This window comes from Onychostoma macrolepis, chromosome 18 (genome assembly GCF_012432095.1).
Source record: "Onychostoma macrolepis isolate SWU-2019 chromosome 18, ASM1243209v1, whole genome shotgun sequence".
Classification (NCBI taxonomy): Eukaryota; Metazoa; Chordata; class Actinopteri; order Cypriniformes; family Cyprinidae; genus Onychostoma; species Onychostoma macrolepis.
In genome coordinates, this window is record NC_081172.1 from 16,210,129 (window position 1) to 16,233,918 (window position 23,790).

The following is a 23,790-nucleotide window of genomic DNA, read 5'->3' on the forward strand; positions in this document are numbered from 1 at the left end:
AATACTTTAAAAACAACGTTCCTCAACGTCAAATTGCAAAGGCTTTGCAAATCTCATCATCTACAGTGCATAACATCATCAAAAGATTCAGAGAAACTGGAGAAATCTCTATGCGTAAGGGACAAGGCCGAAGACCTTTGTTGGATGCCCTCAGACGACACTGACTGTAGTCTGGATCTTTCACCTATAGAGAACATTTGGCACATCATTAAACGAAAAATATGTCAAAGACCACCGCAAACTCTTCAGCAGCTGGAAACATATATCAGGCAATGGGACCAAATTCCAACACCAAAACGCCAGAAACTCATAACCTCGATGCCTAGACGTCTTCAAACTGTTTTGAAAAGAAGAGATCTCCAAAGACAACAAAAGATCTCCAAAGAGAACAAACAACACCACCCTGACCAACCTTATCTCCTTAATCATTTACGACCCCCTTCCTCCTCCTTCTTCCCCTGCCCTCTCTGCCTCTCCTCCCTCACTCTTCTTCCCCAAAAAGCAAGAATACCCATATGCCACAAATGTTATATCTTGTCAATGTTTTTTTTTTTTTTTTTTTTCCGTTTCATGTTTGGTATCATTTTAAAGGTCTCTGTGCGATTGGTAAATTGGTCTAAATTTCAAAGTAATCACTTGTATTATGAGAAATATTGAAAACTTAAGTTAACTCTGTTCTTCTGTTGTGGGTGGTCTCCTTTCAAAATCTGATAAACATTGCTCTACAACAGGTGTGACCATTTGGGTGCGTGAGAACAGCTCCTACAGGAGGCTTCTTATCCCCCATACACAGATGTAATCTGTGAGGGGCCGAGAATAAATCTTTATGGCCTTTTGTTCTGGTAGAATTTAAAGGAAAGTTGCAAATCAGTCATGGCGATTCTGTAGCCAGAATAAGCCAGTAGTGTGGTGTGTCTCTACACTCCATACTATGTATTTTGTAAGGTCTGGTATGCATCTTTTACTCATAGATTAATCTTTGAGAATTTGATGTTTTGTATTGATATGATTTGACACCTTTGAATTGGCTATGCAATTGGCATAATTAATACATATTTACCTGACTGACAATAAAATGTTATATTTGACTTATTCTGATCTTTTCAGAAATCATTTTTCAAGTAGATTAATGTGTAGTGGTATTTCTGCAAATCTGCATTCAGGACAGATCATACCAAAGCACCAACGGATGAACCATGGGGAACACCATGAGGGAGACTTTGGATTTCTGACTGTCACTGGCTTAACACGGTGTAGCTCTCATGGTTATAGGAAAAAATACACTTTTTGTTATGAGTATGCAGGCACAGCTCAGTAAGTTTTGAACTGACGAGTTTGTGTCCGTGGATTCACTATCAGCCGAAGTGTAATTCCTGTGTGATACCTGGTCTCTAATGAACGAATAATTGAAAGTATGGGATTTCCAGAGTAATCAAATATCTAAATTAATATAGAATTGATATCTGTGATCAGTTTTTAATTATAAATATTGTCTAAATTTAATGACCACTTGAAATCGGAATCATATTGAACACGGAGCTAGACTAAAATTGAAACCAAATCCTGATAAATTCAGAAGTGCAAGTAAAAGACCGAATGCGCATTAAACCTTCGACCAGGCCGCTGGATTTCGTTGTTTGGGCTAGCGGGTGGATCCTTTTGTGAATAAAATATTGGCTCGTGTAATTTGAAATTCTTTTATTTTTCATTTTATTAAAATTTTTAAAACGTCCCAACATTTCCAGAATTCGGGTTGTTTAAGAGTAAACATTTAAAATTATTTAAGAGTATTTTAACACCCTGGGTTGCCAATTGGTGGAAAATGCAGCATATTGCAGCCATGGAAGCCAGTAAACAAACTAGGTCAGAGATGACATATTTTACCCGAGCTAAAAAGCCTCAGCATCCAACTAAAAACCCTTTGACCAGATGCATATTGAGACGTGGATACAAAAAAAATAAATAAATAAATAATCAGCTTACAGTTGGTACTTTTACATGGACAACAAAATTTCGATTTTAAAACGATTAAGACAATAGCATTATCTAAGTCCAGTTTAGACATGTACACACCATGTACACATGTGATCACACTATTACCATTGTGTACCATTGTATTGTGACTTTTCGCTGCATTTTGTGACAGGATACACACATGGCAGTGGTCAACCGTTTGACGGCAAACAAAAGAGCATGGCTACAACACCGCCGCCTGTTTGCACATATAGCATGACAAAAAATTAACTGCATTTGAAACACCCAAAACTGTATATGGCATCATAACGAAGACAAACTATATGTTTATATATGAAATCCTGGAGGGGACGTTGGATGGTATTGAGTGGGGATGTACTGTAATGACGTGTGCCATTAATCGATCTATGTACTATAACATGTAAAACGGGAACATGAAAGGAATATTCTAAAAGCAACTCATGTAAACACCATATTCATAATATTGTCTTATTTAGAATAAGGTAAATAATTAGATTACTGATGTCCATGTAAATATAGTCAGTGTAAGGCTCGCTCCCTACCAATGCAACACTATCTTAGGACCAATTTGTACGTATTTTGGTTGCTTTGTCGCGTCCAGTGTAGACAGACTTCAGCTGTTGCGGCGTGTCCGGTGTAGACACGGTGAAACCGATAAAGTGAAACCGATAAAACAGCACACATAAGAAAGCCATATTCACCGTCTTGTCAATATATGTAAATACTACTAACAGTTGATCTCGTCTTCCTTGTGACGTATACATTCAGTAATATTTTTGTGTGTAAATTCATTGTACCTATAATATGTTATTAACATTGCCCATGACTTCCCATTGACTGATTAAAAAATGTATATATTTTAATGAAAAAATTGAATGCTCATAAACATCAGAATTCTTCGATGTACAATTCTAATGAGAAAGGTTTAATATCTTTTTCTTTCAAGGTTTTGCATTCCATTATTCATAGTTTATGCTGATTGAAGAAAATGGAAATGAGGCTATAATGAGAATTAGTCAGATTTCCTCTCTCTGATCTCGCTGATGTTTCTCTAAGGAGGGAAACAGATGCTTTGGAACTGCCCCAACAAAGCACCATTCTCAAGTCTTTACTGGTATTTTCAGGCTTACTGTAAAAATCAGCATTATAGAAGGTGGTCATACCTTTACAGATGAACAGATCTGACAGTGTCAGCTTCATCTGCCATGTTGAATCCAAAAATAAACAGCTCAGACACTCACACACAAATATACAATATTATAAAGTGAAAAAACACAACCACTCTTTTGTTTTTTCCTTCTCTACAGTCTCTTAAGAATGATGATGCTGTGCCCAAGAAAGATGTTCAGAGGATCTTGGAGCTCAGTCACAAGCAAAGGTAAAGCACTTTCTCCACTGGACAATTTTTTGCACTCTCTCCTCAGCTCCTCCCGAAGCAACTCTCACTGTGTCACTAACTCTCAGCCATTGGTCGGACCCATAGTACAAATTAATTACTTATGAAGATGCAGTCCTAAGAAAGATTGAGATTCAGACCGGCAAACTGAAGCAGGCATATTACTAACTAGGAATTCAAGCAGGCAAACATAATATAATACAAATATAAATATTTATTATTCAAGTCAAATCACATTTTATTACCATGTACACTACTACATAATATAATACTGATATAAATATTTATAGTTCATGTCAAATCACATTTTATTACCATGTACTGTACACTACATGTTGGGCTTAGTAAGATTTTTTCTTCCAAAAACAGTAATACTGTGAAATATTATTATATCTTTACAGCCATGGCCTCAGTCTTCAGGGGTCGTATTCACAAAACATTATATCTTACCACTAAGAGCTCTCCTAAGAGTTTCCTCTTATAAACCTATTGGCTGAGACCAACTTTCACTAAGGAATTGGTAGAAATCTTAAATTAAGATGAAGGATGCCACATTTTGCCACATTCATATCAAGATTTTAAAATGTAGGCTCAGTGTCACTGAACAAGTACATGTTTAGCTAATTTTCAGCCTCTCATATGTCTATATTTCATAAACAATTAGCAGATATGCATATACTGTGCACAGTCTTTTAATTAACAGACTAGAATAATCATGGCTAGATGTTGTGCAAATGTAAAACAAAACCAAACTTGACACAAGAACAGCTGTTATTTCTTGCCCAACTTGTGCATGAAAAGGGCATAAATTTAAGGGACATTATCGTTAAAGGTTTCTAAAATGTTTGCCGACAATATTTGGTCTTAGTGGCTTAGGAGTGCCCCTAACTTCACAGATTTAGGAGCTGGTTTTAGTGCTAAAATGCTTTGTGTAATACTTTGTGAGTCCTAAAATTAGGACTGACCCCATTATTTTTTTCTTAAAAAGGGAGCTACTTTTAGCCTTAAGATGTTTTGTGAACATGGCCCCAGCATGATCATTCAGAAGTCATTCTAAAACACTGATGTGGTGCTCAAGAAACTTTTTATTTTTTGTTATATACTGTATATACTTGTTTATCAGGATTCTTTGATTAATGGAAAGTTAAAAAGAACAGCATTTATTTGAAAATTTCAGTTTCGTAAATTTTTATAAATGTAATGCTTGCTGAAATAACAACAACAACCATAATTTCAATAATAATAAAACAAATTAATAACAATAAACTTTTGAATGGTGGTGTAAATGTGCAACCTTGAGCCCTAATTATATTGATTTAATTTAAATGTATTATTTTAATTCGTATCATTTTCAAATGAGCAGCACCAGAATATAAGAAAAAAAGAAACCTCTAATATATTGCATTTTCATTTTTAAAAAGTTTGGCGACAAGTATCTCATCCCATGTGGTGTTTCAGTCAACTTTAGATTAAATGAACTGTGAAGGAAACAGTGTTCTGATAGACTCTTTAATGAATTACTCATTCTCACACACCAACATCAGTAATTAGAGACTGTTAGCAACTGTTTACATGCGTATGGCTGTAGACAGATGCTCTGCCATTTGTCGTATACGTCTAAAGCTCTCTCTGTGAATGTTATTTCTCAGTTTCAAGAGCAACTGGGTTCTTTAACACAGCTTTTATGGCTGTCTCGGTTTAAATCAGATTAAATTGCCATGGGTTTTCAGTGATATAAAACTACAGAGCGCTCAAGAACACTCGTGGTGGCATCATGGCAACAGACTGGATCCATCAGGGTTCAACCATGTTGGCTGTGGAGAGTTAGTGACAGAATTCAATTTCCTCCAGTGTCAGGTGTGCGTAATGGCTTCTATTTTTAACCCCAATCAACAGCAGACAGATATTGAAATTCAGGGCAGATGTGCTGAAGTTTCTGACCTTCACTCTCTTGATTAAAATGACAATATAAGCACCTGGCAGAAAAAGAAATGGGCAGACCATCACATGGACATTTGTGATTACACAAGTCAGGAGAATGACAATGGATGCTGTATTTCACCTGCAAGTTGGCACATGGTGATGTTTCTCTGAACTTAGTGCAGAATAGATAGAGTGAGTCCAAAAATTTGAGATCACACTGAAAATATGGGATTCAAAATCTAATATAAATGTGCAAATAAACAAAGTTTGAGGATTTTTAATGAATAAGAAATATTTCCAGCATAATAAAAAAAACATGCCTATACATACAATTAACTGAAGTGTCCAGCTGAAATAAACAGTAGATAGATGGGCAGGTTAAGCCCAATTCTATTTTATACCCTTTCACCTACCCCTTGTCCCTTGAAACAGAGTGTCAAGGGGTAGGGGTGAAAATATTCCACTAACAAATGGGACACCACTACTATAACGTTACACGTGATCATACGTCATCTAGCTCCTACAATACACACACATATGCTGGTGTGCATTAGATCCTTACCGTTCTATTAATGTGCTGCTTACTGACACACACACACACATTGGAGATCGCGCAGCTCACAAATCCAGAAGCAAATAAACTTTTCAACGCTGCCCCGTGACTTTTATTAATTACATAGTTTAAATACTGAATCGCAACATTATATTTTACAGGAATGAGAGAATTAAATCGCTGTTTTTGATGTAAACTCACTCATTGTAAAGAGAGCTACCCAGACGCGCATACACACAACTTTCATCTCTCTCTCTCTCAAATTGGCCATATTTGAGAAAAAGTTATTATTGGGGGGACTAGTTGCCCTCAATGTCTATGGTGGTTATCGGTTATCGTTAATGTGAAAACACGATTGAATATAAATATATAATATAAAAATGCTTACATTTTATGGGTCTTTTTGTTCGCTCGGGCAGCCATGTTGCCGCAGTAGCCGGTTTATGTTGAGATGATTCTCGTACCCCTTCATTTGAAGTGTGGTTGTGAAAAATCTTAATTTGAAGGGCTATCTGGCCCTTCCCCCTACCCCTCCAACCAAAAGAGAATCGAGACACCTTAAGTGTAGGAGTAAGGGGTAGAAATGGGACTGGGCCTTATTTTCCAGCAGTTATTTGCACAACACTTATGACCACAAAACACTTTTACCGTAGTGCATAATTAGTAAATTAAGACATTTTGACATTTGCATGATATGACCAGCTCCATATATATGGCTTTTTGGATGTAGTACACTTGCTCATCAGCTGGTACAGCACAGCACTTGCGATGCTGAAAACATGTTTACGAGTCCTTTGAAACTCAAGTCACGGCACTTGATGAAAAAGCTCAAAGACTCGTAGAAGGAAGCTAAAACTGACATTGTTGCTTCAGCCGGCATAATAAACATTGCTAAATTTACATTTGTGTGTTTTGGATAAAACCAAACACATTTTTAGTGCCACTAATAGGAAATTTCACTTTTAAGTGTGCTGTGAAACATGCAAGAACTAAAATAATAATTTTGCAGAAATTGTGCCATGGGTCTAGGTTGAACATTTTGATTTCAGATTCTTCACTATTTCGGTCCCACTTTATATTAGGTGGCCTTAACTACTGAGTACTTACATTTAAATTAATAATTTGGTACAATGCACTTATTGTATACATACATGTTTTTACATTGTACTTATATTTTTAAAAATACCTTTATGTAAGTACATCTGTAATTAATTTCTGTAATTACATTTATAATTACACTGTTGACCCATCCCTCACACCTTAACCCACCCTTAAACCTACCCGTACCACCAAACCTGCCCCTAAGCTTACCCCTATCCCACCGCAATAGCAAAAAAAGTGTTTTGCAATACAATATGACCACAATAAATACATTGTACTTATTTTTTGATGCAAGTACATAGTAGTTAAGGCCACCTAATATAAAGTGTGACCACTATTTCTTGCACAAGGGGTTAAATACAGAAAAACTTTGGAATTCTGTTCATTTAAATTCTGCTTTTTATTAAAATTGTTGTCATAATCATGTAAAGCACTGGTAGTCTCAGACATCTGGGTCCCACTTTATATCAGAATATTTCTTTTATAATTCACATGCTGATATAAATGAGTCATTTAACAAGCAAGAATAAGTATGGCTCTTATGTCTCATTAAACTAAAAATAAATTTTAAAATGAGGCTGCAAGCAGCAATTAATAGAATCCAGTGGGCATAAAAAGACATCATAAAGTAGATGAAAGAGAAAAGGCCTTGACCTAAATGGTGCACTTGATACAGTAGGCTTGCAGTTGTGTGACCTTCACATGTCTGTCTGTTAAATCTGTTTAGGCTGTCCTTTTCGTCATTTTATGGTTCCAAGGGTACTCATGAGTACACCCCTTGTGGCCAAGATGCAGTGGCCTTTTGTGACAAGTTTACATTTTGATTTCTAGATCTATCAACTCCAATCTTATTAAATTTTGTAGACATATGAAAGCCATTTCCAAAGATGGCATGTCAGAAATCTAATTTGATCAATTGGATTTAGCCTCTGGTTTTGCCTGAAATGTCAAATACTGAAAAATACCTTAATTGTGGAACTTGGTGGTCCTTGAGGCAAATTTGTTTCCTATAAGGAGAGTGACTCTCATGTGAAATATTAAGTCTTGAGCTCAAACAGTGTAGTGGGGCTGATGTTGTGAATATTGCAAATTTATCCACTAGTTGCTAGGCAACCATACATCCCATCCATCCTAAAATTACAGAGAAAGCAATTAGCCAGGACCCCGCATGCATGCAAAGTTTGGTGAGTTTTCACCATAGGGACAAAAAGTTTGTTTATAACAAGCTTGCCCCCTCATCCTTGCTTATTTATCTCCAATTATTTATTTAAAGGTGCAATAGATCTTGGAAAATGCTAACTTTAGCCTGATGGCACTGAAAGTGAACGTCCCACCCTCCCTGCAATCGCCGTCCAAAGCCACGCCCCCTCAATGCACATACGCTCAAAGAGCAGAATACCAGAGACAACATTAAATTATTACAATAGGCTACATCAGGGTTCCTCAAATCTTACCCTGGAGGTCCAATCCACTGCAGAGTTTAGCTCCAACCCTGATCAAACTCACCTGTCTGTGATTTTCTAATGATCCTGAAGACACTGATTAGCATGCTCAGGTGTGTTTGATTAGGGTTTCAGCTAAACTCTGCAGGAAAGTGGATCTCGAGGTCCAGATTTGAGGAGCCCTGGGCTACATCAACGGTTTCCAATTACAGTCCTCGCGCCCTCCCCTCTCTGCACTTTTCATATGTATATCTTATCACGTCCGATGGTTGTTCTGTTCGACTGTAATAAGTGCCCTGCGAAGTGGACATCACCAGATATTCCGCCATGATTCCAGTTCAAAGCATATGTTCCATACAAAGGGCATTAAAGTGTGCGAGACGTGAATTTAAATTGTTTTTATTTACAGAGGTATATTATGTCACACTTCACTGTGAGTGAAGACGCTGCGCAGCGCAAATCCGTGAGTGAATGTTCCCAAGTGAAATAAACTTCAATGGATTTCCCCTGCTCAGGGAGTAGGGAGCAATGAACACTGTGTAGGGAGCATGTCAATCGGAACACAGTTCATTCACGGAGCTCACTTCTAACGAGCTGGTTATCTGAACCGAGTGTGTTAACTAAGAGAGACATGCAAAATATGCAAAGCAGGGGGCACGATGACTGGAATTGGGAACCGCTGGGCTACATCATGTGTCATTCACCGGTGAGAAAGCTTTATAGAACAGTTAGTAAAAGTACTACAATACCAGGAAGGAAGATTGGGTTGTTGATGTTTGCCTGCCATTCTTACTCTGTCCGCACAGCGTGCGTGAATGCGCTGATGTCATATCCTGTCTGCGCGAACAGGGTACGCAGAGCTATGCAAATACATACATTGACAGGCAGGTAGGAAAGCCAATTAAAACGCTCGGACCGAACGTTTTGATTGGACGAACATTTCTTGGTCCTACGCCTTCTACATAATATGTAAATACAGATAAATACATTTAGACCACTTAACTTAATGATTGCCATCAGGATGTGAAGAGACTTTCAACCAGAATAACAAAAAATGTTTCTGAAGACAATCACCTATGGCACCTTTAATTAGTCTGTTTATTTCAAGAATGTTTTAATGACCAAATACAATTTTTGCTTGTTTCTTTTCCTGTTGAGCATTTAGTGAGCAACAACTCCAAGATTATAGTGAACTGTCTATTAGAAAATGTAGTCAATTTTAGTTTTATACAACGCAGTGCAGCTGATTCGATTTTAGTCTTCAGTCATTTCTCATTCTAAAGAACAAAACAGCTAGTGTACAGTGTGTGGGCAAACCCTGCATAATATGATAGGGTGTATTAATTTACATATTTCTCATGGGCCTTTATTTATAGACATTGTTCAGTCATTTGTAATCAGTTTTGGTTGATGTGTCTTCATGTTCAGAAATTGCATTATATGTATTTTAGAATGTGAATATCAGACATGTAAGATAAAAGTTAGCCCTTGGAGTGGCCGTTGTGATCACTCTTATTCACTGTTTTCCATTAGATTTTTCTCTCTCTCTCTCTCATTCACAGGGATGAGATGAAGTCACTCCAGGCAGCTCTGCAGAAACAACTGGATGATGCAGCTGAACGTGCAGAGAAACAGCAGGCCACCGTGAGACCCGTTATACTGATGTGTTAAACTGTATAAATACAGTCCAGTCAAACCACACAAACTTAGCCTTTGGGGACTGTCTAAAAATACTAATGATAATGGTCTATAGCTCACTTGTTTACTCACAAAATCATTGGTTTTATTTGTCCATGGGTGATTCTTCAGTTACACTCTTAAAAATAAAGGTTCAACAGGGAGTTTTCACAGTGATGCCATAGAAGAACCACTTTAGCTTCCCCAAAGAACCATCCAGCAAATAGTACTTAAAAGGACCTATTTAAAAATCTAAAGTATATTTTTCCACCATTAAAACATCCTTTGTGGAATGGAAAGGTTCCATGAATGTTAAATGTTTTTCTTGGAACCATCATTGCCCTTAAAGCAGCAAGTGTAGGGGCACTTTCGAATGCTTGAAATCTTCAAAGAAAAGGATACTTCTCTACCCTATTTTAAAACACACAAATTGTACATAAAAGTTAATTGAAAATAGGATTGAAAGGTTTAAAAGTGTACTTTTAAACAAGTACAAAGTATAAATTTATTTTAAAGAGAAAGCTAAAAAGTCCGGGTTCTTGACAAGACAAATACTGGCAAATTAATATTTCAACACCCTTAAAATGAGGGGAAAGAGATTAAAGAGTAACAAAAAAGTTTTACCCTTTAAAACTAGAATGAGACAAATTAGACAGAAAATAAGTTTTTCTTTGAAACTATAGGTCAGTACAGAAAGAGGGTCATCTAGGTTTGTTATTGCTGCATTGAAGCACAATTGGACTAAATATCATGACTTCTTCATTTTGAATGTTTCATTCATTCTGCTGTATCACCACTGCACCCTCTTTACGTACACCTGTCTAAACTAATTACCAGGAAAACACTGAGATCCTCATTAAAAGGATCATGGAGGGGCCAGAGAGATTTTAGGCATTTACCTTTAGGTCTGGAAGAGTTATGTTACAGAAATTATGGAAAACTGTAGGAAGCACCTTGCTGACTCTGGAGGAGATAGACAATTATCTACATGCAACTTTTCTTGTTTCATCTCTGTGTGTGGCTGCGCGCAGTACTGCGGGGGATAGAGGCACAGGGGCTCGTGTTTGGAATGAGAATGAATCACTGAGAATTAGCATTTCACCAGCTCTGGCCATTCTTTCCATTCTGCAAACAGTTCACCACCAATTGACACCAATTACAGATAGCAAAGCCGATTCACAACCCCAGATATATTCACAAGCTGCAACAATGTGGCCATTTAGTCCGGGCAATGCTAACATTTTACACTGCTGATTAAATGGCCCAACGAGCTATGACCTTTTGTTTGCCTGTAAGTGTCCTTTTATGACAACCTTTACATTATCTAGCTATTATGTTGAGCTGTTAGCATTACCCTGAGACCAAACTGTTTTGGTAAGAAGAATAAAGTCCATATCAGCTTATTAAAACTGCATATTCAAAACTCATGCACTAGAGAGAATTTAAGCTTCTTAAAGGAAAAGATCTTCTTAAAATGAAAAATCTTTCATGTTTTGCAGAAGAAAGTCAATGACATAAGGCTTCAAAACATGAAATGAGATATTTTGAAAATGTGTTTCATACAATGGTCCATACAATGACTGGTGCAGTGCTGTTTTGGATCCCCCTGGACAAAAACATTGAAATATTCTTTAACATATCTTATAAATAGCTCCTTCAATTAATATATCACCCAAAAAATGAAAACAATCAGAAACATGAGATAGAAATAAAGTCAAACAGGTTTGCAAAGGCATGAGATTGATTAAATTACAACAGAATTTTCGGTCAAACTTTATTTTAATGTCCAATTCTCGCCATTAACAAACCATTAACTATGACTTTGCCTCAATAAACTCCTAGTTTGATGCTTATGAATAGTTAGTAAGGTAGTTGTTAGGTTTAGATATTGGGTAGGGATGTAGAATATGGTCGCGCATAATATGTGCTTTATAAGTATTAATAAACAGCCAATATGTATAGCATGCTAATAAGCAACTAGTTAATAGTGAGAATTGGTCCCTATACTAAAGTGTTTCTGAATTATAATTTATGGGTGAAGTCTTATTTAAGATTAATTTAGAAACTCAAATGAAATTAATCATGAACCTGAATCTGATATAAAACCTTTGAATTATTTGGCAAATCAAAACATGCTTAGTCAAGACATCCCCTAAATTTATACCCAGATTGCATATGATTTGCAGACAAAGCCACGTGAAACCAGGAAATGAGGAACAAGACATCATTCTATTGTAATCCAAAAAAACAAGATTGGAAAAAATATTTCTGCATTGACTGCAGTATATCAATACGTGAGCTTGTGGACTGAATTCAATTAAAGTGCTAATCGGAATGAATACACCCGCAGGTACGCTGCTGCCGTATTGTCTGGAACCGCACACAGCTGCTCGACCTCAGTATTTAGATGTGTTGTTATTTTTTCACAGTGTCTGCCATGGCTGGAGGCAGGAGAGAGAGAATGAGAGTTAAGGTAGTTTGACATTCAGGGCTGAGCTTGGTGAATAAGGAATAAGGAGCAATAGTGGAACGTTCTATTTGATTGGAGCTGTGGTTCACCCTCAGGGCTGTAAACACTTCTGATTCTTTTTTGGTTGTTTGTACCACGCTCTGGATTGTTTTGGGAAACCTTCGCTTTCACATTTGTATTCCATATAAGCTCGTGTTGAAATATTTTTATATGGTTCTCTTTTCATTTGAGTTCAGTTCACCAGGGGTCAACATGATTGTGGTTTGCATGAATTTACATTGCATTCATACACAGCAAATGTACAGTAAGATCTGATCAACCCTTGCTATTTAATTTAATTCTTTCTTTAATATTTTAATCTGTAAACCCCCAAATCAAGCCTGTAAAACAAATAATAAATACAATGAATAAAAAGGTATATACAGCTCAGAATAATCGAATAAACTGAATTACAAAGATAACGGTGCAGTTATATTTCTGTACATTACTGTGCAAAAGTTTGGGGTCAGTAAGTTTTTTTTTTTTTTTTTAAGCAATTCAAACTTTTATTCATCAAGGATACATTAAATTGATTCTTTCATTCTTTTGAACTTTTTTTTGAATAGATTAAAACAGAAAAACAGTTATTTAGATAGAAAACAGTTATTTTAATTTGTAATAATATGACACAAATATTACTGTTTTTATTGCATTTTTGTAGACTTCAAAAACATTATAAAATTTTGCCAACCCCGAATTTTTGAGCAGTGGTGTATATTTAACAGCATACGTCATTCTTCCTTAAATTAGATCATCATGCACAATTTATAATGCTTTTTATGTACAAAATGCTGCTGGGGATTTAATATGCAAAATATTCCCCCTTTTCCACACAGATAAAGTTCTTAAAGATGGAGATGGAAAAGAAGACCAAAATCATCAAAGACCTTCAGCAAGAGGTACTGAACACTTTTTTTTAGGAAGTATTATTAATGTATTAATTCTGGATACATGCAATAATTCCTCAGAACATCAAAGAAATATACTTTCTTAATTTGTAATAGTAGCATTTACAGGATATGTGAGATTAAATGCGAAATAAAATAAAACAATGTTAAATGCTTTTATTCATCAAAGAAGAGAACAATCACCAGCTACTGCAGTTTCTTTTTGCCAACGGCTGGTCGTAAATTAATGGAGAAAATATAAAAATGGCATGATTTTTTTTTTTTTTTCTCAATAGAGATTTATGTTCTATCTACTGCAATATGCAGTGTTATTCAAGGTAAAGTCTACAGTGGAATGGCCTATAATGGAACATTAAATGGAAACTGTGTCCCTTAGTTTAACTGAAGTCAAGCCGTAGATGATGACAGCATAATATCTGTTTAATTTGTTAAAGTGCTGGTTGTATCACTTACCGTGGCTGAGTGAATTTTGCTTATCACTAAATTTAGCTTTATAGTTTTACTAAATAGGGAAAGAAAAGGGAATGCAAGATTTAAAGTGACAGTTCATCAAAAAAATGGAAATTCGGTCATCATTTACTCGCCCTTATGTCGATCCAACCCTATATGATAACAACTGGACACCACTGGCTTTCATAGACTAAAAAAACCTTTTATATTCCATATGTCATACAAATTTGGAACAACATGAGGCTGAATAAATGATGACAGATGTCTCATCTTTGGTTGAACCGTCCCTTTAAGGCTATGAGTTTTTTCATGGTTGTTGTTTGAAGTGACTTTTCTCCACTCTGCCCTATCTGCTTGGGCGGATCCTTGTGTCATTGCAGTCTGTAGCAGGGCAGCCACATGTCACTTTTAGTGACAGCTGCCATTTTTCTTACAGACTTGAGCACTCGTTCTTCTTCAGAGAGGGCTAGAAATTCAAGTGTGCGGATTTGATACTCAGCCAATTCCACCTCATTGAATCGTATTACAATGCTATTCTGCTTCATTACCTCAAACACTCTTTCACTTGCTCTCAGAACGTCCCTTCCTTCCTTTCTCCATTCCTATTCTTTCTCTTTCACACACAGTCACTTTAATGTAACACCTCTGTGGTCCACCAGCTATTATATATTCCCCAGTCAATTTGTTGGTGTGGGCCACGGTGACTCGTTACACAGCAGGTGTTGTAATTACAGTAAAAGTAGAAAAGAGCTTGTTGAACTTTCAGCATTAATTTAATGACGGAAGTGACGAACATATGGTATGAAAAGCAAGTGTTCTGCTGAGATAATGGCTTTGCCATTTTTAGTTGTTTTGAAATTTTCTGTCAAATGTCACTTAGCGGAAGTGAATGAAATGCGGTTTTGCTCCCCACATGAATGAATTCTATAATTTGGTGCAATTCAATGAAAACTGCACTTGGTTGGACAGATGCAATGAACTATTGGAATTTTGCGATCAAATTCAAATTGATGCAAATTCAGCCAGAACCCATTTTACTTGTGGTAGTGTGCAATTTTCTCTCATTTTGGCAATTTTTCTGCTAAAAAATACAAATTTAAAGGGGAAAAGTGCAATATTAGCTAATCAACACTCTGAAAGTTGTCTCATTCTGTCTCGCACTCTATACAAAGACGTCACTGCCACTTAAATTTTAAGCAATGACAGCACAGCGGCAAAATTCCTGTTAGCGATTAAGGCTGTTGAGACAAATAAAACTTCAGCATCCAACATTGTCTCTTTGTGTCCTCTCCAGTTACTCATGTTCATTTGGAATGACCCTATAAACAGTGTCCTGTTCCTGCAGTGCCCTTCAAAATGCAATTTAAAATGTTCCCTTGATCTTCACATAAATATCACACAGAAATAAATAAAAATAAAAACAGCTTACTCACCCCAAACTTTTTAATGGTATTCAATGAGAGGTGTCAGTAACTAATACAGTTTTTGATGTATGATATGCATAGAAAAAAAAATACTTATGTAAACTTTAGTCTCTCAAGAAAATGATTACCAGAACTCTCAGAACCTAATTGCCCTTTTGTGTTAATGACTGAAAAGGTTTCATTTAACACGATCACTCTGTGGACACATTCTGTTTTTACTTATTCTGAATATACAGGCTAGTTTATCATTGTTGTCTTAATATTTCAATGCATACCGCATATTCAGTTATTATGCACTAAAATTATTACAGGTAATTGTACTTCTATTGTCACTGACACTGAGTTTTCACTGCAAAACAACACCAAAAATACCACAAGTAGCATCGCAACCTTAGAGAAAAGCATTTTTTCGGTCATTTTTTGGGGCCGCAATTATCTGCAAAAAGTCCTGCGAAATCCTGGTGGGTCTGAAACTGGGTGACATTGCCACTAAAAGTGTGTACATTTGCATCTGGGAGCAACAAAGAGACAAAGGAAGTGAGAAATTGAGGCAGAGAAAGAGAGAGATAATGAGAGAAAAAATACAAGCAAAAGGACACGAACAGAGAGAAAGAAAAAAGAGGAGGTGGAGAAAAGCACTAGATTAAACTCAGCACCACCATCATCTCTGTATTGATTCTTAATCTACCATCATCTATTTCCATAAAGACATCCACTGCAGGTTATTACAGAAATGAGGCATATACTCCTGGGTCACCTTGAGCTTCAATAAGCTTGTGAGGGAACTGTCAAAATGAGCTCAATGGAAACAGTTGAAGCATTGCTTTTGTCTGCAGGGACAGGGGTACCATTAAATTGAGTGTATTTACCTAGATAAAACAAGACGTCGGGGCTTGTTTCATGCTTGATGTTACAAAGCCGTCGGTACAGTATATCTCTATTTATTGCTTTTTCTTGTCTTGCAGAATAAAAGCCTGAAGAACAAACTTCTGTCCGGGAACAAGCTCTGTGACATACATGCAGAGGAGGTATGTTGTGCGGACTGTTGTGTACTCAAACACGGTTGAAAATACTTCAGCATTTCTATTCAGACCAAAATAATGTTGCTCCTAGCAGAAGCATTATGCATATTCACACCTATTCACATGCCACCCTCAGATTTTTGAGTTTGAATGCACAAATAATTAAAAACTTATGTTTAATGATTATTGACAAAAGGTTTTCTCCTACACTTTGGTGAAGAAACATTTTTTTAAATTCAGAAATTGCTAGTAAATTTTACAATAATTATGTAGAAATGGCATGTAACACGCTGAATTAAACAAACATTTGAAGTAGAAAGACTGAAATGATAATTTATTGCAAATCATACCCAAATGATCTTTTGAAAAATAATAAAGTGATCTTATGCTTGCCAAGGCTGAATTTATTTGATCAATACAGTAAAATTACTCTAGGCTTCAGTGTCATATGATCCTTCAGAAATATTTCTAATATGCTGATTTTGTGCTCAAATAGCATTATTATAAATGTTGAAAATATTATCTTTTTTTTTGTTTCCTTGATGAATATGAAGTTTGAAAGAACAGAATTTATTTGAACCGATGAATATCTATCTATGCTGCACTTTTAAAACAGTTTATTACATTCTTGCAGATTAAAATTTATTAATTTCTTTAAAAAACAAAAAAAGAGAGAGAGAGAGTGCAACTAACTTGATATTACAAGCTCAACATTCTACTCATTCCAAGCTAGAAAATTGGCGTGGTAGACAACTAAATGCAAGTGTATTGGCAACGTGCTTATGCTTCTCTAAGAGGGAGAGAGGAATGAAGTCTCATTAGTGCTGTATACTTCAGTTACTAAGAGATTACTGAAGACATTGATGCTATAGAGTAAGAGGAGTGTATGAGTGTGCGTGTGTACGTTTGTGTGTCTGTAAATGTTTACAACTGTGGCAGCAATCCACAGGCAGCAAGCCAAGACAATACCATACCATGGAGTGAGTGTTATTGTGCAAGTGTGTATGCCTGGGTGTTGATGTGTTAATGTGTTTGCATCATCGAATGGTCCCTGCAGTCCACTGAAGGGAAGAGTTTTATATTTTCTTGCTCAGTGAAGGTCTCTCCTTTGAATTGGAGCTTTGCCCAGCAAGCGTTCACAAAGGAACACTTCGGCGCGGCCACAAAAAGCCTGCTACACAATCTAAAACCAATTTTACTATTTGAATAAGCTAACACACATTCTCTCTTATCTTCATTTTACAGTCAAAAAAAATCCAAGCCCAACTGAAAGAGCTGAGGTATGGCAAAAAGGATTTAATTTTTAAGGTAAGAACCAAACAAAGAGCTTGTGTCATTACTATACCCTTGCATGGTGCGCAGCGGCCATAGTGCCTCCTTGAAAAGATTTTACCTGAGCAGTTTAACCACAGTTCAGAAGCTCAAAGAAGGTCTTGTTTGGCTTACTATTGTGTGTTGTCTTGTTACTCTAACCATATACAAGAAATTTCCAATTCAGTTTACTATGTCAGTCAGTCAGGACACATCACCAGATGCTTTAGTTTGATTGCGTTAGGAATTTAATATTGTGAATATTCCCAGCAGGCACACAATGTCATAAGACGTTGATATTTGGTTAAATTTCGGTTGCGACGTTGGGTGACCAAAATTCAATGTCCAACATTAATCCAACATTAATTCAACATCAAATTGGCATCGACGTCAACCCGATTTTCATTTTCAACCAAAATGCAACATTTGTCCGACATCATGTCCAATGATAACCTGACGTTATATTTGACATCCTGTGCATGCTGGGTTGTGTAATACCGTGAAATATCATTACAATTTAAAATAACTGCATTCTAATATATTTTAAAATACAATTTATTCCTGTGATGACAAAGTTGATTTTTTAGCAGCCATTACTCCAGTCTTCAGTGTCACATGATCCTTCAGAAATCAAAATATGTTGATTTGGTGCTCAATAAACAAAACATATTTGTGGAAACCATGATACATTGTTTTCTGGATCCTTAGAGGAATAGAAAGTTATATCAGCATTTATTTCCAATTGAGATTGTTTGTAATATGTGACCCTGGACCACAAAACCAGTCTTAAGTGTACATTTTTCGAAATTGAGTTTTATACATCATCTGAATAAATAAGCATTCCATTGATGTATGGTTTGTTAGGATAGGACAATATTTGGCCGAGATACAACTATTTGAAAATCTGTAATCCGAGGATGCAAAAAAATCTAAATATTGAGAAAATCGCCTTTAAAGTTGTCCAAATGAATTCTTAGCAATGCATATCACTAATCAAAAACGACGTTTTGATAAATTTACAGTAGTAAATTTACAAAATATCTTCATGGAATATGATCTTTACTTAATGTACTAATGATTTTTGGCATAAAAGAAAAATCTATAATTTTGACCCATACAGTGTATTTTTGGCTATTGCTTCAAATATACCCCAGCGACTTAATACTGGTTTTGTGGTCCAGGGTCACATATTAGAAATGTTTTATTATTAGAAAAAACTACTGACACCAAACTTTGAAACGGTATTGTTAAGTTTACCCAGAACAAAAAGAATGCCTAATGAATTTGAAGTTAGTTTTATCAACTTTTAGAAATACGCAAGCATTTACAGCTTCCACAAATGGTCTAAGAGCCACAAACCTCTCATGCTAAATGGGGTCTTTAACCGCTTTTAACCACACTGACTTCTGAGATGTTTTTGAAAGCGGAAACAAAGCAATGTGAATGTCACTGTCCTAAAAATCATACATAATAATCTGCATTTTTGGCCAAAATAAAACAAATTAGGAGTAATATGTGCATTCTAATTGAATGGTTTGACCTTTTCATGTGAGATGAGAGTGAAGATTCATGTAAAAAACAGTGACCTTTCCTGCCATGCAGGTTGACCTTTCCTCTCTTATTTGCAGTGTTAGATGGGAAAATGTCAGCTGATATTTCCAGCACATTGCCCTTTGGTACAGTCATATAAACACTGGGTTTTCACACAAAGTACATCACTTTAAAACTAAGGCTTCTTAATCGGGAAGACAGCCTAACACGTGTTGTAAAATATGTAGTGTCAATTTTTAAGAAAAAACATGAATTATTATTTTTGTTGCCGAGGTGCCTGCTCTATGAGGCAAACTTTTTAAAAAAGCAATATCCAATCTGGGCTTACCTTCCTCTAATGTGTTTTTATCTGGGCTGTACATCTATTTCTGCCTCCCCTGTTTGAAATCGATGTAGGAAGATTATCCATCGTCCTTTTCATGATTAAAGAAGTTCTTTTCAGAGTTTTTATCTAGAGTTGCCTTTTAAGTATGAGTCGGTTTGAAGAGGCATTGTTCGGTAATGGGAAGCAAAGGAAGAATATTCAGAGGCTTAGGCTAGCACGGCAAAAAACTAGAGAAGGACAATGAGCAAGATTGCTTTGTCAAAGTAATTTTCCCAGATCTAGCCAGAATTAAATTGATTTTTTTATTTTTTTATTTCTTATTCAAAGTGCTGCCATTTATCACAATCATGTCTTGTTGTGTTGGAGTGAAGTGTCTGAATTATGCACATGTATACAGTATGCCAAATTATTCATAGACTGTTACATGTTGTGTGGCACTGCTGTTTATTCGAAACTTATTGATGCAAGGCATTAGCATTTGCTTGGTACAGTAGTTGTCCTTTATCACCTGATCTAGCATGAGTTCTCTTCAGTTCCCGTGGCAATAGGTCTTTCTTGTTTAAGATTCAGCTTTTGTGATCCATCGCTTTGGTAGCTCTTCTCTGTTGTGCTTGAAAGAAGTCTGTGAAAATAATCACAAATAGATTAAAGATTAAATAGATTAAATTGTGACGGCAATGGCATAATAGCTTGTTATAAGACACAATCAGAATGATTGCAATGTTCGTTCTTTTAATTATACTTTGAATACAGTTTTTTTTTTAAATCGGCAGCTGCCTTACTAGCAATTATAGGATATTCCACAATTTACTGTGATTATGTTATATTGATTGAAAATAAACCACATTACAAAATAGCCCACAATGCTATAAATATGCTATATAACAAGGAACATTCATTTGTACATTTATAATGTAATACAAAATGAAACATTAAAGATTTATCTGGTTTATCCAGCCAGCCATATTAACCTTATTTTCACTTCTAAACTACTTGTGTTTTGTTGTGTATTAACTTTGTGTGTATGTCCATGCTTAACCACTGAGTCACTGAGAAAAACACTATCTTCGAGCTATTTTTCTTTAGACTGATGTGTCTTACATTGATTTTGTTTCTTGCTCAAAACTAAAGGCTTTAGTATTTTCTAAAGGTCTCACCTCTTTCTAAAAAGCTATTCACAAACAAATGGCTTTTTAGCACATCTTTTTTTATGATTTCAGGAACATTCAAACTTGTGAAAATGTAAAATCATGGCCTGTTTATGTTAGATTTTAGATGACTACTTATACTGAAGAAACTCTGTGAACATTTGAGTTCATTCTGTAAAATATGAATACCGAATTTCTCTCTTATGTCCAAGCACTCTACTTTTCGTCTCCCAGATAATGTGTGCTAATGATCCCATATGGGCAATCTCTATCACCTGTTCACATCTCGATGAGTCTGTTGTCGACTGCACAAACAGCATCACAGTCATATAACAATATTTATGAAACTAAACTGATGACATACTGAGGGCAAGTCATTATGTAGTTCATCCTCAAAGAAGAGCATCACGCTCAATTATATAAGGATTCACAGTAGAGTTCATACTACCCAAAGTATATTATATATAAATAAACCTACTGATGTGAAGATCTAAAGATAAATCTAGCAGAAAATAAATTATGATTATTTGAATAGTTTGCTCGTTATCCACAATGTCTGTGACCACATTGAACATATAGGATTCAAGTCTAATTTAAACATTGAAATAAACAGCCAATTTAGGTTTTTAAGATTTTTAAAACAAAGAAACATTATAGGTCCAAAATTAAACATTTAAGAAAGACGTAATTAAGATTCTGGACTATTTCTGGGCCAGTAATCGAATAAGTAAATGTCTTATATTGACCATGTTCCTCTCCCTTTGAAGCTTAAAATACTTTGTGGATCATTTTCAAATTGTCCTGTAAATCCAAACGATTTGTTTAAACTGTTGATAATGTCATTTGCAGTTACAAATTTATTGAATAAAAATGCTAAATACAAGCATCTCTAGACTTCTGGAAAACACTTTAAATATAAATACACCATTTGAACTAAAGATTATGTCAGTTTGGTAAGATGATAAGAGCATCAATGCCTCTTCTGTACAGGGTCAGCAACTGATGGACTTGGAGAATAAACTCAAAGTGGCCAAAGATGAACTGGAGAAGGCAGCGCTGGATAAGGTAAGTCAGAAGCCGATCCGTTTCATCACTCCAGTTCAGCTTTACTGTTTTTCTCTTCTGCTATCTTTTAAAATGTAAACTTTGCGAATGAATTCTATTAACTTATTAGGTCAGGGATTTTGCAATTTTGACAGTGCGCGTGGAGCAAATTAACAGATAAATGCTTTGAGGACAAAAGGATTAGATGACAGCGTGATAAACATTTGCCCATTAATCTCATGTGTTGTCTCACTTAATTTGTTGCAGGAGTCACAGCTGAAAGCCCTGAAGGACACCGTACATATCTGCTTCTCGTCTGTCCTACACAGCCAGACAGGAAGTTTACACAGATTTCCAGCCACACCCACCAACCTGTTGAGGTACTCTGCCCTGGCCAACAATTCAAGAGTCACCTTTCAGCAGCCGCATGCAAAGGTACTAACACCCTGAAGAAAAGCCATTCTCTGAATTTGATGAAAAAGTACAGAAATAGATTTTTAAATGGCCATCATATGGTATGACCAAGACAGGCTTTTTATTTTGTTTTATTCATGAAGTCTTTCTCTCAAACTGCACAAAAGTACTATAAATGTATGCATACAACTTGCTATATTCAGAATCTTCTGAATCCATATGAAATCTTAATGTTATAAGACCGAGGTGAAAGTTATTCACTAAAAATCTGCAGGTTTCAAAGCTCACAATCAAAGAATAGCACACATTTATTCCAAGCAAGTTGTGTATTGTCTACTATTGATAAATTACTGTTGTTTATGTTGTAATCTGTTGTTATACGAGTGCATATTTTATCTCATTCATCTTTTTGATTGAGCAGCTGTAAATAAAAGTCCTGGTGTATTTCGGGATTGTTTATATATTTAAAAGTGCTGTATTAAGCAGACACACTTTAGTTTTGGGACCAATTCTCAATATTAACTACGACTTTTGCCACAACAAACTCCTAATTACTGCTTATTAATAGTTAGTAGGGTAGTTGTTAAGTTTGGGTATTAGGCAAGGTTATGGGATCTAGAATATGGTAATGGAGATTAAGGCAATAATATGTGCTTTTGTAAGAACCAATAAACAGCCAATATGCATGCTAATAAGCATCTAGGTAATTGTGAGAATTGGTTTCTAAACTAAAGTGTTACCACATTTTTTTTTTTTTTGTTCTGGTTATTATTATAATCTGTAGGCCTGTCTGGCATTTAATTCAACGTAAACTCCCGTAGTTTCACTCTAGGCTACGTAGTCACTGGAAGGAAAGATTAAGAACATTATTTAACACAATATATATATTTATTTTATGGTTACACTTTATTTCAATGGTACATTTTAGACATTCTACTAACTATAAGTAATTTACCAACTACATGTCAACTAACTCTCATTAATATGCAACTACACTGAACAAAATGATAAACGCAGCACTCTTGTTTTTGCTCCCATTTTTCATGAGCTGAACTCAAAGATCTAAGACTTTTTCTATGTACACAAAAGGCCTATTTCTCTCAAATATTCTTCACAAATCTGTCTAAATCTGTGTTAGTGAGCACTTCTCCTTTGCCGAGATACTCCATCCACCTCACAGGTGTGGCATATCAAGATGCTGATTAGACAGCATAATTATTGCACAGGTGTGCCTTAGGCTGGCCATAATAAAAGGCCACTCTAAAATGTGCAGTTTTATCACACAGCACAATCTCCACTTTGGAGAGGTGTTCTCTTCACGGATGAATCCCGGTCTTCACTGTACAGGGCAGATGGCAGACAGCGTGTATGGCGTCATGTGGGTGAGCGGTTTGCTGATGTCAACGTTGTGGATCGAGTAGCCAATGGTGGCTGTGGGGTTATGGTATGGGCAGGCATATGTTATGGACAACGAACACAGGTGCATTTTATTGATGGCATTTTGAATGCACAGAGATACCGTGACGAGATCCTGAGGCCCATTGTTGTGCCATTCATCCACGACCATCACCTCATGTTGCAGCATGATAATGCACAG

At 36.0% G+C, this 23,790-nt stretch overlaps 1 protein-coding gene across 1 annotated transcript in view; it reads left to right on the forward strand.

Moving 5' to 3' along the window:
- luzp2 (leucine zipper protein 2) overlaps nucleotides 1–23,790 on the forward strand; it is a 110,884-nt gene that overhangs the window by 74,200 nt on the left and 12,894 nt on the right. Inside the window, exons 3-9 of the mRNA XM_058752278.1 lie at nucleotides 3,303–3,373; nucleotides 9,973–10,054; nucleotides 13,433–13,495; nucleotides 16,344–16,406; nucleotides 17,646–17,708; nucleotides 21,726–21,800; nucleotides 22,047–22,214. Coding sequence (XP_058608261.1) covers nucleotides 3,303–3,373; nucleotides 9,973–10,054; nucleotides 13,433–13,495; nucleotides 16,344–16,406; nucleotides 17,646–17,708; nucleotides 21,726–21,800; nucleotides 22,047–22,214 — 585 coding nt within the window. The remainder of the gene's footprint in view (nucleotides 1–3,302; nucleotides 3,374–9,972; nucleotides 10,055–13,432; nucleotides 13,496–16,343; nucleotides 16,407–17,645; nucleotides 17,709–21,725; nucleotides 21,801–22,046; nucleotides 22,215–23,790) is intronic.